Source organism: Panthera leo, chromosome B4 (genome assembly GCF_018350215.1).
Source record: "Panthera leo isolate Ple1 chromosome B4, P.leo_Ple1_pat1.1, whole genome shotgun sequence".
NCBI classification, from domain to species: domain Eukaryota; kingdom Metazoa; phylum Chordata; class Mammalia; order Carnivora; family Felidae; genus Panthera; species Panthera leo.
The window spans coordinates 16,271,335-16,287,285 of NC_056685.1; the positions used below are offsets into that span (position 1 = coordinate 16,271,335).

A 15,951-nucleotide genomic window follows, 5' to 3' on the forward strand; every position below is an offset into this window, starting at 1 on the left:
CAGAAAGTCAACCTTGAGAAGATTGACTGACATTCTAAGTGCACGTCGATATGTCTCTTCTAGACATGTACACGCTGCTGGGCAATGCCAATGGGGCAACCTGTGCATTTCCATTCAAGTTTGAAAACAAGTGGTATGCAGATTGCACGAGCGCTGGGCGATCAGATGGATGGCTCTGGTGTGGAACCACCCCAGATTATGACACAGACAAGCTATTTGGATATTGTCCATTGAAATGTAAGTAACGTTCCCACCAAGAAAATTTGACACATTTCCCATGTCAGCGTAACGAGCACATGTTGCGTTTGTTGAGAACGTTTTCCCTTCCAAAGTTCTTTCCCACTTATTATCCCGTCACCCTCCACCACACCCCTGTACGGGTGTCATTGTCCCCGTTTTATAATGGAGAAAGTGATCCATATTGGCTGAAGACCAGAACACAGATCTTCTGACTCTCAGCCCTGGGCTACATCACATGATCGCTTTATTTCCACCAACTGCTTCTTTCCTTCACCTTCTCCTGTTCCTGTAGGTTATTTGCTAAGACTTTAGGGCAAATTATACTGTACACGTTGCAATGTCTACTTAAAACTGCCCTCCCAGGGATTTGCCTTTATTAAATGATAGCCCCAAAATAAAACTTAATGCCATGAGCATGTCGTCTGGTGGAGACGGAGACATGTGAGGGGCTCCTCACTTTTGTGTCTCCGTTCTGTGAAAATGATAGTAATGAATAGTAATGACAGTAACTTTAATTTCATTTAAAAAGAGTATCATTTAATTCAACATAGCTATGAATCAAATGGAAGAGGATTATTTTCATGCTCGAAGGATTTTTTAAAATGAAAACCTAAGTATTATCGCAAGAATACAAAAACAAGTGGCTTTGCATGATATTGATGGGAAGCAGCCAGAACATGAGTCCTGGGTAGTCTTTCCATACTCAAGAATCTGTAAAGAAACAGGGGAGCAGGTTTAGGTGGGATGGGGGAGGGGCCTCAAATGGGGAGGCGGGGCTGGGGCTGATGGGGCCAGTGAGGGAGGGGTTCTTTGCTCCACTTTTCCTTTTTTTTTTTTTTTTAACGTTTATTTATTTTTGAGACAGAGAGAGACACAGCATGAACGGGGGAGGGGCAGAGAGAGAGGGAGACACAGAATCGGAAGCAAGCTCCAGGCTCTGAGCCATCAGCCCAGAGCCGGTCGCGGGGCTCAAACTCGCGGACCGCAAGATCGTGACCTGAGCTGAAGTCGGACGCTTAACCGACTGAGCCACCCAAGCGCCCCTCCACTTTCCCTTTCATCCCACCTCCTGTCTCTTCTGCTAGCTACCCCCTTCCTTTTTACTCCCTAAATGTCTTACTCCCTGCCCCCCTTGCTCCTTCAGGCTTTCTGGGTCGCAGTAGCTCCCATTCTATGCTGTTACCCAGAACTCTTCCTCCTGCTGGCCTGCAAAGGGGTGGGATCCGGGGTAGAATCTGGGTACACTAGCAGCCTGGCATGGCCGTGAGCCCACGTCAGCTGCAAGAGCATTGCTTACAGCTGAAGTTTGGGGACCATGCACCCACCCAACGATAGCATTATTCTGAGCAATATGAGGAAGTAATTCACAAAAAAATATTGTAGTTTCTCAAGTTAAAGCCAGAATTCTAAGAAAAATACTTGCTTATCTCTCTCGATACACAATCCCACTTAAAATGAATGTGATTTCTCAGCCTCGGATATTATCATAATCCTCTACTGGGTGCAGTCCCTATGTCCTGGGTGAATATCGACAAAAACTCACAGGCTTCCCATTCAGAGTGACACTGCTCTCCTTTTCTTGGGGGGGAAGTAACTGCATTCACGTCTCTTAGAACCACTTTAGAGGTTTGATTCCCATGAAAGGTTTATAGATGTCTGATCTCTGTATTAGAAGTGTTTTCATCTGAATCGAGCTATTTTTTCCCCTAAGATAAAGCAAGACTTGTTTTCCAAAGGTAAGGAGCGTCTCTCACCTTTACTTAGTAGGAATGGTATTTTCTAAATCTGTTATCATGGAGTCTCTTGGGGATGTGGATTTCCCAGGTCTGACTACAGCATCTTGGACTTAAGTGGTATTGATGAAGGAGTTGTTAGCTGTATGTATGATTTAATCAATCGTTAAATGGAAGACAGATGGTTAATCACTAATCACACACGTGAAAAAAACCCCACAAAACCCTCACAACCTTGGGATAGATGTGTGTTGGATGGGAGTCCTGAGTATTCTCTCGCGTCCTTGTAATTTATGCCTTCAAAACCTATGCATACATCTTTTTTCTTGTTCAATGTAAAAATAAGATAACTCTAGGAAATGAAAGTGTCTGATTTCAACACGCATTCAACCCGTAAAGCACATTTTAGGCATCCCATGCCTTTCTTAAAGGGCTTTGCAATTTCCCAGTCTACTTCATTTTCATTGCTTTGCGTTCCTTTCAAAAGAACATTTGATTTTAGGTTAGCCTTAATTTAAACCTTAAGGTTAAGGTTTAATACAGGAAGATGAGGTACTGGCTTTTGACCTCGTGACACTTTCATATGTGCTCTTCTTCCTTGTCCATCGCATTGTTTATTACAGTGTTTCCCTTCTGTTTAGACATCTATTTTAAAGCATCGTGAGAACCGGAAAAGGAAAAGACCCTTTCTCTCAGTCCTCCGTAGCTTGCAACTTGAGCTTGCTGCATCACTTGTGCTGGTTCACTGCGGGAATTTGAACGTGAGGGGGGATGTAGTGTCAGGAAACCTATGCAAGCAGTGAGAAATAGATTTCAATTCCTTGACCTCAAGAGCCAAACATACTTTCTTTTAAATGAAGAGTCATACTGCATTCCCTTTTTTGGTTATGTATATCCCCAGACATGAAAATAACGCCCCCCCCCCCACTTTCTTTGGATGTCTCACATTTTCTACCGTATGAGGCCTCCAAATTTCTAAAAATAGGGGTATAAAACATCTCCATCTTCAGATGAACTCCAAACCAGTCTGATTCGAATGGTCTCACTTACGTGGACAAGACTCCATTTGGATATGGAACTACGTGATCATTTAAATTTAACGTCACCAATTCAAATTTATTTTATTTTATGTATCTTTTTAAAGTGTATTTATTTACTTCCTTCCTTACTTATTTTTGAGAGAGAGAAAGAGAGAGAGACAGAGAGAGAGAGAGAGAGAGAATCCCAAGCAGGCTCTACATTGTCAACGCAGAGCCCAGTGTGGGGCTCGAGCCTATAAACTCCAAGATCATGACCTGAGTCAAAATCAAGAGTCGGACACTCAACCAACTGAGCCAATCAGGCGCCCCTCCAATTTATTTTTATCTAAATATATAATAATTTTATAATGAAAGCTTCTTAGAAATTTCTGTGTTGTTGCCTGAATGGAATTTTGATATATTTTTCTTCCTCTTTGGTGTGCAAAGGAACCCCAAGTTTCGTGTCACATTCTGTGGTATGCGTATGAAAAAGGTCACTTCCTTGTCACATGGCAGCATAGGGCTACACGCTTATTGGAGACTGGCCGACGTTGTGGCAGGTTGAACACCTCTTAGAAAATTTGAGAAGTTACATAATTCCTTCTCTTTCTTACAAACAAGTGAAGAAATTATTACTTCCTATGATTTGTAGGTAGAAATTTGTATTATTAAAAAGACAAGAGGGAAAGTTTCATAACATGAAGCACACAGAAATATTTCATTTGTTGACTAATTTCCCCAACATCTTATATGTAACACACTTGTAAACAATATTTATCTCTACTATTGACCTTTCATGAGGTATAACTAAGTTTATAGAGTATATTGGGGATCATAAAATAACAAAGGAAAAAATAAGCTACAAGGATTATTTTTTGCCCTGAAGGAAGAAAAATTAACAATCTGCATCTGTTATTGCCTGGAGCTGCCTCTATTTAATATATCCTAGAAATAGGAAAATGAGACTTGAGGGGTTTGCAATTTAAGGACAAACCACTAGTGAGGTGACATTGCCTAAATGCACGTCCAGGTCAGCCTGGCGGTGGCATCCATGACTTTGCCTTCTAATGCCTGTGACTTTGGTCTAAAAAGACCCAACTAGGACGTGCAGGCAGAATATCCACTTGCTGAGAGGAGACATATATTTTCTCTTTTCCTTATATGTTTTTTTCTAGATTAAGGAGCGCGGGCCGGCATCTCTATTCTTGCTTAGTATTTGCAATTGCCCCACTCCCCAACTCACCTGATCCCAAACCTCCTGACGGACAAGTAGGGAGATGATGCCTCTCTTTCCTTGCTTAGGCATATGACAACAATTGGATGTGGCTCATCTTTTGAAAACTCCCCTTTTCATTAAGGGAGTGAAGAAAATCTCATAGACACTTTGAGGAAAAGGAAAGAAAGGAAAAGAAATAAGCTGCAGGAAATAATGCTACTATTAGAATTGTGTACAAAACATTGTTCCCTGAAAGTCTTTTCTCCGCCTAATACAGCCAATTCCATTTGACTTCTTTTACAGTTGAGGGCAGTGAAAGCTTATGGAACAAAGACCCGTTGACTGGCATTTCCTACCAGATAAACTCCAAATCGGCTTTAACTTGGCATCAGGCAAGGAGGAGCTGCCAACAACAAAGTGCCGAGCTCTTGAGTATCACGGAAATCCACGAGCAGACGTACCTGACAGGTAATGGCAGGAGAAGAAAAGGAAGTTGTAAGTAAGATCATGATGGTTCCACTTCTATCCGCTGGAGCCTAAGAGCAGCCAGCATAGGGGATTACAGACGGACATCATGAGGGAGTCAGTCCTGAACAGGTGCCATCCCAGGGTATGACCCACTGGCCCCTGGGATGGCAAATGGCTTTTGTCTCCTCAGCCAACCCGCTTCCATCCGTTGCGACAGTCTCTCTAGAACCTGCGTTGAGGATTCCGAGAGTTAATCTGGGTTCAGAGTAGAAGACGTCTCCGTCGCTAGGGGATGTTCTTGGACACAGTAGGGCTGCTATGCTGGTCAAGTGTTCCAGGTCCAACCTGAAGCCCAAGGTTTTCTGTCAGCATCATGGCATTCAAAAGGATAAAATGAAGTAAACGTTCCCGCCACAAGCAGGGACCAGTCAAGAGCCGCTCTGAAACCCTGCGTCCTTTTTGCTTCCTGTCTCTCAAACTCCCTGACCGTACTGGTTTTCAGGCTTTATTGGCATTCTTTCCTCAAGGTGTTTGCTTTTGAAGCATTTGTTCTTGTAGGATTATGAAGATGAAAAGAGCCAATGTTTGCTTGAAATGAAAGTATTTGTTCTAGCTTCTGAGACCCACACTTGGGGAACAGAGAGAGATTAGGAGCAGAAAGGAGTGCGGAGGATAAGCATCCTCAATCCCCTGTTCCAGAATCCCCTCCCTCCAGGTCCCCCTTTCTCTGCTACCAGATTAATATATCCCTGAGCCTATGACTCCTGTGTTCGAAAAGCCCTTAGTGACTTCTTATTTTCTACCAAGTAATTAACAAAACACCTTTGCCTGGCATTCAAAGGCTGTCATCTGCCCCCTGACAGATGCGTTTTGCAGTCTCGACAGAAGGGTTTGGGTTTCTCATCTTTTTTTTTTTTTTAAGTTTTTTTTTTTTATTGTTTATTTATTTTTGAGAGAGAGACAGGGTGGGAGCAGGGAGGGGCAGACAGAGAGGGAAACACAGAATCTGAAGCAGGCTCCAGGCTCTGAGCTGACAGCACAGAGCCTGACACGGGGCTCGAACTCATGAACTGTGAGATCCTGACCTGAACCGAAGTGGGATGCTTTAACCGACTTAGCCACCCAGGAACCCCTGGGTTTCTCATCTTTATCTCGTACTTTCTCACCACCACATCTTTAAATCTCATGCCATTTCTCGTACCTGGAATTGCCAAAATTTCATACAGCTGAAATGCAATCTTATCCATTTCCATCTGCATTTCCCTTGTTCACTTATTTTGAGAGAGTGAGAGAGCGAGCATGTGCACACGCATCGGGGAGGTGCAGAGAAAGAGAGAGAGGGAGAGAGAGAATCCCAGCAGGCTCCGTGTTGTCACCTCAGAGCCCAACTCGGGGCTCATACCCACAAACTGTGAGATCATGACCTGAGCCCATACCAAGAGTTGGACGCTTAACCAACTGAGCCACCCCGGTGCCCCTGTTTACTGCTTTTATAATAGCTACTTACCTATATGTCCCACTTCCCCTACAAGATTAGAAATACATTTATTTGTTATTTTTCATTCATTTATTCAACAAGGGGGCTGGTATCTGTGTGTGAGGTATTATGCTAGGTCATAGGGACACAATGGTGATCGAAGCCAGTCATGTCCTCTCTACGTGGAGCTTAAAGTCCAGTGGGGAAAACAGACATAAACAACAGATAAATACACGTGCCACAGAAGTGCCACGAAGAAAGGAAACTGAATGCTATGTGGAGAATGGATTATATGAGCAAATGGCTGATATGAGGAATGTCTCATGATTATTTATGACCCCCAAACCCCCAAGAGATTCACACAGAACCTTCCAAGGAAGAGAGTCTCAATGAATGTCTGGTGACTGACAAATGATGGTGCAGCACACACAAAAAATAATTATCTAGAAATCCAGCCTCGTGCTTGGATGGGCGGTCAGCTTACGGCAAGGAAACAGTAAGTTCGGTGGTTCCTAAATGTGAACTTGCTTAAATCACCGGGGAACTTTGGTACAACAAAGACGTGTGGGCACAAACTCCAGAGATGCTGGATCAGTAGGTTGGGCCCAGGAATCGGCATATTATCAACCGTCCAGCTGATTCTGGGGCATGTTCACGAGACTGACAACAGAAAAGCAATCTGACCTCGCTGCGTATTCATAAGCTCAGAGAAGGAATCGTGCCTCAGTCTGCTCAGTTATTCGGTCTTGTGTTGGTTTGGGGGGCCTTCCCAGTGTTGGGACATAGTATCAGAGTGATTAATACTTACAACCATGCATAAAATTAAGGACAGAAAGCCCAGAAAGAGACACAACTAATTTCACGTAGATGATCCAGGGAGAGAAGGGATGATTGAAGACAACGCTGGTGTTATCTGTGCACACTGGCGTGGGTGAGAGAAGAACTCTCTCAGAGTTGAAATGGTTTCTGAGTCAGTGAGAGAAAGACAAATACCGTGTGATTGAACTTGTATGTGGAACTTAAGAAACAAAACAAAAGAGCAAAGGGGAAAAGAGAGAGAGAGAAACCAAAGAAAGAGACTCTTAACCATGGAGAACACAATGATGATGGTTACCCGAGGGGAGGCGGGTGGGGGATGGGTGAAACGGGTGATGGGATTAAGGAAGGCACTTGTGAGGAAAATTGGGTGAGGTATTCTGGAATTAAAATAAAAACTTTACAAAGAGGTTGAAATGGTTTCAATTGGCTTTTTTTTTTTTTTTTTTTTTTTTTTTTTAGGGGAATCTGTGGGTTGTATTATCTTGACTCATCCGAGTTTTACTGGATTTTTGGCTTTCTGGAAGCCAAGGGACTGAACACAGGTTACTGTTTCACTGCCTTCCCCAGCTGCCTAGAGGAAAGGGGTAATGCTGGCGGGAGGGACAGCAGCTGCGGCAGGAAATGCTTTCCTAATCAGCCAGAGCTATTATTGTGTCCCTCAGGAGAGCCAACAAGCCTGAAGAGATTCAGAGGCTCAGTTCACCTCAGATACTTGTTTGAATCTTATCCAAGCCTCCGGAATTTTAGTCAGCAAATTTTAACTGAAACCTGGATAAGAATGACTTCTCCAATGAAATTTGGAGTATTTCCTGCTTTTCTTTAAGTCAAAAATATCATGGATTGGGGGGAAAGAGTCTGAAGGGGAGTTCATGAAATAAACAGCATTTTGTTTTCTGGAGGGAAGATATTCATGACATTCAGGATTTACTGGGATGTATTGGGGGAAGAATCTGGAAAACAATGGTGTGAGTGAAGGACTGTGATCTATTTGGGGCAACAGGTCACTAAAAACTAAACAAAACAAAACAAAAATACCCACAAATAGTTACACTCTTAAGGCTTATTCTATGTGAGGATTGTGAGCAGTAAATATAATTTTTTTTTTTAAAAAAACAGTCTAAGTAGGGGCGCCTGGGTGGCTCAGTCGGTTGAGCGGCCAACTTCAGCTCAGGTCATGATCTCACGGTTTGTGGGTTCGAGCCCCGCGTCAGGCTCTCTGCTGGTGGCTCAGAGCCTGGAACCTGCCTCCAAGTCTGTGTCTCGCTCGCTCTCTCTGCCCCTAACCCACTTGCATTCTGTCTCTGTCTCTCTCAAAAGTAAATAAACATTCAAAACAAAACAAAACCATCCAAGTCATTTTTATGACGCTCAGATCCAATTAGCTGTCATTTATGGATCGGCTCCTGTGTGCCAGACGCTGGGCTTTGTTTCTAAACCTCACGCCTACCTCCTAAATGAATATTATTGTCTCCGCTTTATAGATGAAATAACAGACTAGGGGGGAGAAGGTTGAAACTTGCCCAGTGCCTCCTGTTCAGAAAATAGTTGCATTGGAACCAGGTACTGTCTTTCCATTTCACTCTGCCCGGGTCCTTCTCACAAAGTGAGCAAGGATCTGGTCGTCCCCGAAGCACTACAGAGAACCCTAATTTAGGTGTGAACAGCTCCCTGTTTCAGTGAACTTAACCTAAACTAACAGTCTGATTTCCCTTTGCCTGCAGGGTTTACCGCTCTGCCCGGTGGCACCTTCTTACATCACCCACACATGTTGCATTATATCCTCACTTCCGTCTCTACCCCCAAAATGCTGGGACGCTATGTAATCCTCAGTGCCCGAACCAGAGTTCTAACCACATATGTGCAGGGTTAAGATTTACAGAACCGAAATAAGATGTAGGAACTGAAAGCTGGCTCATTACCCTGATTGTTTTGGGGGCTGGCTGGAAAAAGTACTGGACCATGATACAGGAAAGATGAAAACAAAGTGTAACACCGGACACGAACACATCATCTATTATACCTAAGCGCAGAAGCAGGCATATAACCGTTTCAGACTAGTGTGCAGAAAAATCAAGAATTGAAACGTTCAGCGTGCGGAAGTGATCCTCTGTGTAGTATCGCTAGCAAAGCCTTGGTCTCTCTATGAAATTACAAAAGCACATTCGAGAAAGAAATCTGTGGATGACGACCATCTTCTTTAAGTGACCTACTTAACACAAAATTTGAATTTTGTTTCTGAACACACTTCTTGCCGATCCTGATTCAATAAGGAGCAATAACAATAGTCAGACAGCTTACAGTTATTGGGCACTTGTTACATGTTAGGCCCTGGTTTGAGAGGTATTTATTAATTTCGCTCTTGAAAATAAGCCTACCAGTACCTAGAGCATGTGCGGGACGTCAGAGGATAGATAATTCCCTGAAAAAGCTATCACCTTTTCTCAGTATGCCAAACACAGCAATGTCAGATGAAAATCTACTTTAATTTTTCCTATAGGCAGTGAATTCTTTACAGTTTTGAAAAGTTACATATGCTTATATTCTTAACTAATAAATTGTTTACAATGCCAGGGGATTTGACTTCGGGAAATAGCTGTCTTTAACATTTGTGAAATGCTACTTTTGGCATCATTTCCTCTAGCATTCGCCTCTGTAGGTACAGACAGAATTATTATTCAAGTCACTGCAATTTTAAGTGATGTATGAAAAAAGCCATTCAGGGTTCAATAGTGTTTCATGGAGTGATCATTAACATATAATGTAGTATCCAACCCTAGAAGGACATTTCTAAGGCACAGTCTGGTGGACGAGTATTTCCTCTTGACACATTATAAGTTACCTGTTGTGTAAAAGAGGTAGGACACTATTTTTTAGTTGGTTTCTTTAACTTACCCTAAAGTGCTCTAAGCAATCATATGGTACTCAAAATAGTTTTAATAACTGTATTTTTACTATACACAAAACATAATTACTAAACTAAAAGGAGGCCATTGATAAGATGACTAATTATAAAATTGATTTAATATGAGTAAATTTTTATTGCTTTATTATTATGTTTTAAGTGAAAGCAGTCATATTTGGTGCCACTCATCCCAGAGATTTAAGACTAAAGAAATATAAAGACTTCCCCTTTTGATAATGTCATCTTCTTGGTATAGTTTACAGTAAACATTTCTAGTTTTTGGTAAGATCTCAACTTTGGGGAACCAAAAGTTGAGTCTTCGCAGGTGACGAGAGTGAGTTGTGGCATGGGCTGTTGTTTGGGAGGGAAGGACACGTATCAGAAATATCTGTCTAGGTCATTATTGTGTATTTAAAGGTGTCCTAACATTTAGAGTTATCTAGAAAGGGTAATATATCTAGAAGGGGTAGTAACTCACAGGTAAGTTTAATTTAAACAGGAATTGAATCCACTGGAGAAACCACACTGAACCCTAGGTTCCAATCCTGATCCACTAATCCTCCCCGCGTGTCTTAATCTCTCCGTCTCTACATTCTTCCTCTGTAAAATGAAGGAATTGGGCTAGATACCTCCCAAGGTACATAAAGTACCAGCATACAAGAGCTGTGCTAACTCAAACTTTGTTTTCAGAACACTTGATATAAATGAGTGAATCTGCATTAATCTTCACTGATTTTTACATTCCAGAGTTTAATTTCATCCCACTGTTATTTTCTTATTTATTTAAAGAAATCACCCAATAGGGTTTACTTTTCAATAAGTAACTCCAGTATTGAATTCAGTTCGGTTTGTTAAGCCCCAGTCCACCTAATCACAACCGAATCGATGTCCTCAAGTGGGTATTTTCACCTCCCTTTGCAAGTACCTCTCTGCCAGATGCTAAGTCAACTGAGTGCAATGTTCAGGTCACATGACCTCTAAGACAGCCATTTGCACTCTCATGGAAGTAGGTGTAATAAATGTGAGATATGATTATTTGCCACTGAGTCGTTGTAACTTCCATTCACTTGAATTGGTCACACGAATGTGTGCCTATATTAAGCTAATGAAAAATTGGGGAAAATGGTAGCAACTGTCAGAGAGCTCAGCTGGTTACATCAGAACTAGAGAGTCTGGGCTTTGGTGTCATGAGACACTATCATGGTTTGTGAGGATTAAATGAACAAGTACAGCGCTCTAAATAGAGTAAGTGGTAATTCTCACCATTGACAAAAATACCCACCTGAGTTTGGTATTTTATTAAAGACAAAGGACAGTTTTGTGTTTGATGAACTCTTCAATGAATTAAAAGGAATATAGACAGAACAGAGAACTGTGGTTTTTAAAAACGTTCGGGTAGTAACAGATGAGAGTATTTGACCCTGGAGGGCTGAGGTCCTTGTGGCTTGTTTTTTTAATCCCAGATCAGGCCTGGCACAGAGTTCGAAGCAATGTAATTATGATTTATGAAGTGCCTAAACAAAGCGTTGTTCCTGTTAGCCAAAGATTTTGTGCTTAGAATTTAAGCAAAATCTGAATGAAAAGAAAAAGTGAGTTTTAAAAATGTCATGAAATAAAATTCTTAGAATATGTCCTGGAATGTAAGACTGGGTAATAATTTATGAGACTGGTAAATTGAAATGTTTATTAAACATTTTTATGGTAGAGGGGAGCCTGGGTGGCTCAGTTGGTTGAGCGTTCGACTTCCAGCTCAGGTCGAGATCTCATGGTCCGTGAGTTCAAGCCTTGCGCCTGGCTCTGTGCTGACAGTTCAGAGCCTGGAGCCTGAATTGGATTCCATGTCTCCTTCTCTCTCTGCCCCTCCCCTGCTCACACTGTCTCTCTCTTTCTCTAAAAACTAAATAAACATTAAAAAAACATTTCTATGGTAGAAAACTCTGAATTTTATCCAAAATAAACCTTGTGCTCTAAAATGAAGTAAAAATGTTAATGTTTGATGCTAGAGAAATGAAAAGCACGTTCATACTGGCGTATAGGCGTATTCAAGACGGTGGGTTGAAGCCTGGTCAGATCTGGGCTAGAAGTTCGGCAGGAATCTTAATAGATCTTACTAAGAATCTTACACTCTCACCTCCATTTCTGTATCTGCCAATGGAGACAGTAGTTGTGCTTACCTCAGGTTGTTAGGAGAATCAAAGGAGAAATGTTAGGCATGGTTTTTTATTACTTCCTTCAAATACATTTTGAGTCAGCTGCTTAATTGTGCATTTGATTTCATTGTCTTTTCCAAATGTCAGTCTGGTTTTTGTTTTTGCTTTTATTCTATAGGATTAACCAGTTCCTTGACTTCCGGACTCTGGATTGGACTTAACAGCCTGAGTTTCAACAGTGGCTGGCAGTGGAGTGGTGGGAGTCCATTCCGGTATTTGAACTGGTTACCAGGTAGAGTTCAGCTTGCCTGTGGATAAACTCATCTAAATTCAATTTATCTGGATACCATGGAGATCTTCTTCATCTCACATATAGAGCTCAAAGAAAGGAATTGCGAGACTTTACCAAATTTAGACCATTTCTCATGTTGCTTTGAAATCTGCCAACGTGATTTGTGGATACTAAAACCTTAAGGTTATACCTGCTTCCCAGGATAGGGATTTGTCTGAGAGGATAATCACACAAATCAATACAGGATTCTGTGAAAGTATATATTTTCTGAGTATACTTGATTTGCTAGGTATTATATTCAAAATCAAATTTTTGAATTTTACAGCGTTCCAATTGAAAGTGCATATGTATAAAATGTATACTTATGAGATATATATACTATGTCATGCTATATAGTGTATTGAAAGATTTTATATGTATTTATATTTATACACACAAAAAGTATGAAATTAAGCAAATATAAATTATTTGGGGCTGGGCAATTTCTCACTGTGAGCCTTGAGATATTTGCAATATATCTGTCATTGTCATAATGATCTTAAGGTCTACATTAACATCATTTTCTCCTGTTGTTAATCTAATAGAGTTGGATTAAAACAATATTTCAGCCACAGATGATGATATTCTACACTAGCACAATAATTATTAGCACTTTTGTTGGCAATTTGTAGTTTAATTGTTAAACACACACACACACGTGCGCGCACACACACACACACACACACACACACAAACACACTTGGGTGATGATCAAGACTTTAACAGCGTTCTAATTTTTTGGAGGACAGAAAATGCTCAGAACTAACCAACTAATCATTGGTTTAAATTGATTTGCTTTTAACTCTGAAATTCCATTTCCAGTGCGTTCCTTCCATGCATAGTTACGGGACTGTCGCTAGAGTCATCTCTATTTGCCTCTACAACATGGGAAATCAACATTGTAAGGCAATATCAGATGTCAGTTTTGTGGGTGAGGATTAAAGTCCAATTAAATGGGAGAATGGCAGTTGGGCTCAATCAGATCAATCAATAATGATCTTTTTTTTTTTTCAGGAAATAGAGTTTACTCTTTGTTGCTTAGTTATTGTATGTCGGGCAAGTCTCTTTATTTACCTTACAGTTTTGGAGTGATGACTGTAATATTTAATTTGCATTGCACTTGCATTCCCAGAGTTCAGTGAGAAAAGAGGGGGTATAACTTCAGTGAAAGTGAGCGATGAAACTGGAATATTAATGATAAAGGGAAAGAAATTAAACGAAATTCCTGGGAAGTAGTAGGCACAAGATCAAATCACCTTCTGAAATAATAGGAGAGTTTCTTCCAACTAAAATTAGAAACCTTGTGGAATATCAGCAATGGTCATTGCATAAAATTTTGATCAAGCAACACATAACCATGGTAGCCATTTACAGACAATTAATTGCTGTATTAAAGTCCTTACCACTAACAGTGGTTCGCTTTGTGTGCTATTTCACTACTTCTAAAAATTTCTGACAAAAGCTTTACGGAGCAGGTGATGTGATTCTCATTTTGCAGGAAGGGAAAGTGAGGTCCAGGTCTGGGTTATATACATGTGGCAGGTCACAAAGCAGAGTCATTAATAAATTGTGGCTCATCACCTTGGCTTCAGGTGTGAGACAGAACTAGTTTTCGGAGTACTGGTTTTAAAATCCTACATGAACGAGCAAAAATGCATGAGAGATGTGGGTATCATTGCCTGTATCCGTTGCCTTCCCGACGTTGACTTTATCTGGTTCTTTTATCAGTTTTCAGTAAGATAGGGGATGAGGGGTTAGCAGTTAAAACTCTTCGGTAGACTGGGTTGAAAATCTTGAGAAACAATCTTAGTTTCGCGTTTACTTGATTGGCATTTCCTGTGTCATGTTGCTTCCCAAGCTTTCCTCCTCTTGTCTTTCTCCTCTTCACTGTTGTCCTCTCTGTCTCCTCTCCCTATTTGGGGAAATTTTTCCCGTGTTCAGAAATTCTCTAGTTTGCTCTTCACAGTTAGCCTTACTTAGCTGTTTGGTAGGTGTCCACCTTTTTTAAATATGGCTGCTTTAGAGCATCACGTCTCTTGTATTTTGTTCAGTACCTCTCTGTTATACATAACCAAACCCAGTGTGAAGGCTGTTCAGGATTATAAGCCCTAGCTTTTCTTGTTGAAATTCTGGTGGCGGGGGGGGGGGGGGGGGGAGGGGGAAGTTATTTCAGAGAAGCAAGCGTGTATAATCAACATTTTAGACATCGAAATGGTCCAACAACAAGTAAAGAAATAGACACGCAACATGTCTTTTGCTCTGCAGTCAATCAGTAAAAGCTTTCTTGGTGAATTTGCGGCAGATAACAGAATGGAGATCCATTAAATCCCAAGGATGAAGACGTGAGGTTTTGGGGGGCTATTTACTTGTATTACCTATGATAATCCCACTGTGATTTTTTCCTTTTCCCCAAAGGAAGTCCATCAACAGAACCTGGAAAAAGCTGTGTGTCATTAAATCCTGGGAAAAATGCTAAATGGGAAAATCTGGAATGTGTTCAGAAGCTAGGCTATATTTGCAAAAAAGGCAACACAACTTTGAATTCTTTTGTGATTCCCTCTGGTGAGTGATCCATTTGATCTGAAGTGTATAAAATATTATCACTGAAAGAAGAAAATCATAGCTTACATAACTGCGTGAAATGAGAGGTTTTGTTGATAATTTATGGAGTAAATATAATGATGTTCCTACAGAATTTCTTTTTGTTGGTTACTGGTGATGGGCAGTAACATTTCCGGAGTGTGCTGTGGTGTTCAGGCATGCACAAAGCCTTTGAAAGAACAGCAATCAGAATTCTGTCCTCACAGCAGCCCTGTGAGGTAGGCATGATTATTCACACATTCTAGATGAGGAAAAGGATATTAAGAGGATATATAAAACTTGCACATGTGACAAAACTGGAATCCAAGAGAGGAAATAAATATCTGAAAGGGATGTTTTTATTATATTCTCACTGTTTAAGGCTCCATATAGGCTCTAATGCTGTAAGTTTAGCATCTCAAATGGAAGTCTTCACAGAAATGGGATAAAACATCCCAAAAGTACTAACTTACTTTTACATTTAGGATAGAATCTGGGAAAAGAATCCAATTATGCTCTCTCTTATACTTTTATAGAAGAATTAAATTACTAAGGCATTTTTGCCTTGACGAAAAGCAAACAATCTACACTTTTTTCACTATAAGCTGTTTTTGCAGGGACACTTAATGCTCTAAAGGGCTGTATGGCTGGATGTATGGCTGGATGGATTCTTCTGGAGAAACTGGACAGTGTGGCATTCTTGACTTTTCTCCTGGACTTGTAAAATCAATTTCATTGCCTGGCTGTAAAGTCAAAAGGCACAAAATGATAGAAAATAATAGTATTTTCCTTCCACCTCTTACCTCTAACACCCATTTCTCCTCCCTGGTAAAGAGCTGTTTCTGGGTGTTTATCCTCACCTGGTTACTCAATAAATATATAAAAAATATGCTGATAATTATTTTTTTCTGTTTTATGCAAATGGAAGCATACTGTACATATATTCTCGACTTTTTTTCACTTAAAAATTTTGGACATCTTTCCATATGATACATAAATAGCCTCTTTGTTTCTAT

General features: G+C 40.8%; 1 protein-coding gene across 1 annotated transcript in view; it reads left to right on the plus strand.

Moving 5' to 3' along the window:
• The window catches only part of MRC1 (mannose receptor C-type 1), a 98,421-nt gene that overhangs the window by 17,966 nt on the left and 64,504 nt on the right, over positions 1-15,951 (plus strand). Inside the window, exons 3-6 of the mRNA XM_042945032.1 lie at positions 64-237; positions 4,512-4,676; positions 12,203-12,316; positions 14,771-14,917. Coding sequence (XP_042800966.1) covers positions 64-237; positions 4,512-4,676; positions 12,203-12,316; positions 14,771-14,917 — 600 coding nt within the window. The remainder of the gene's footprint in view (positions 1-63; positions 238-4,511; positions 4,677-12,202; positions 12,317-14,770; positions 14,918-15,951) is intronic.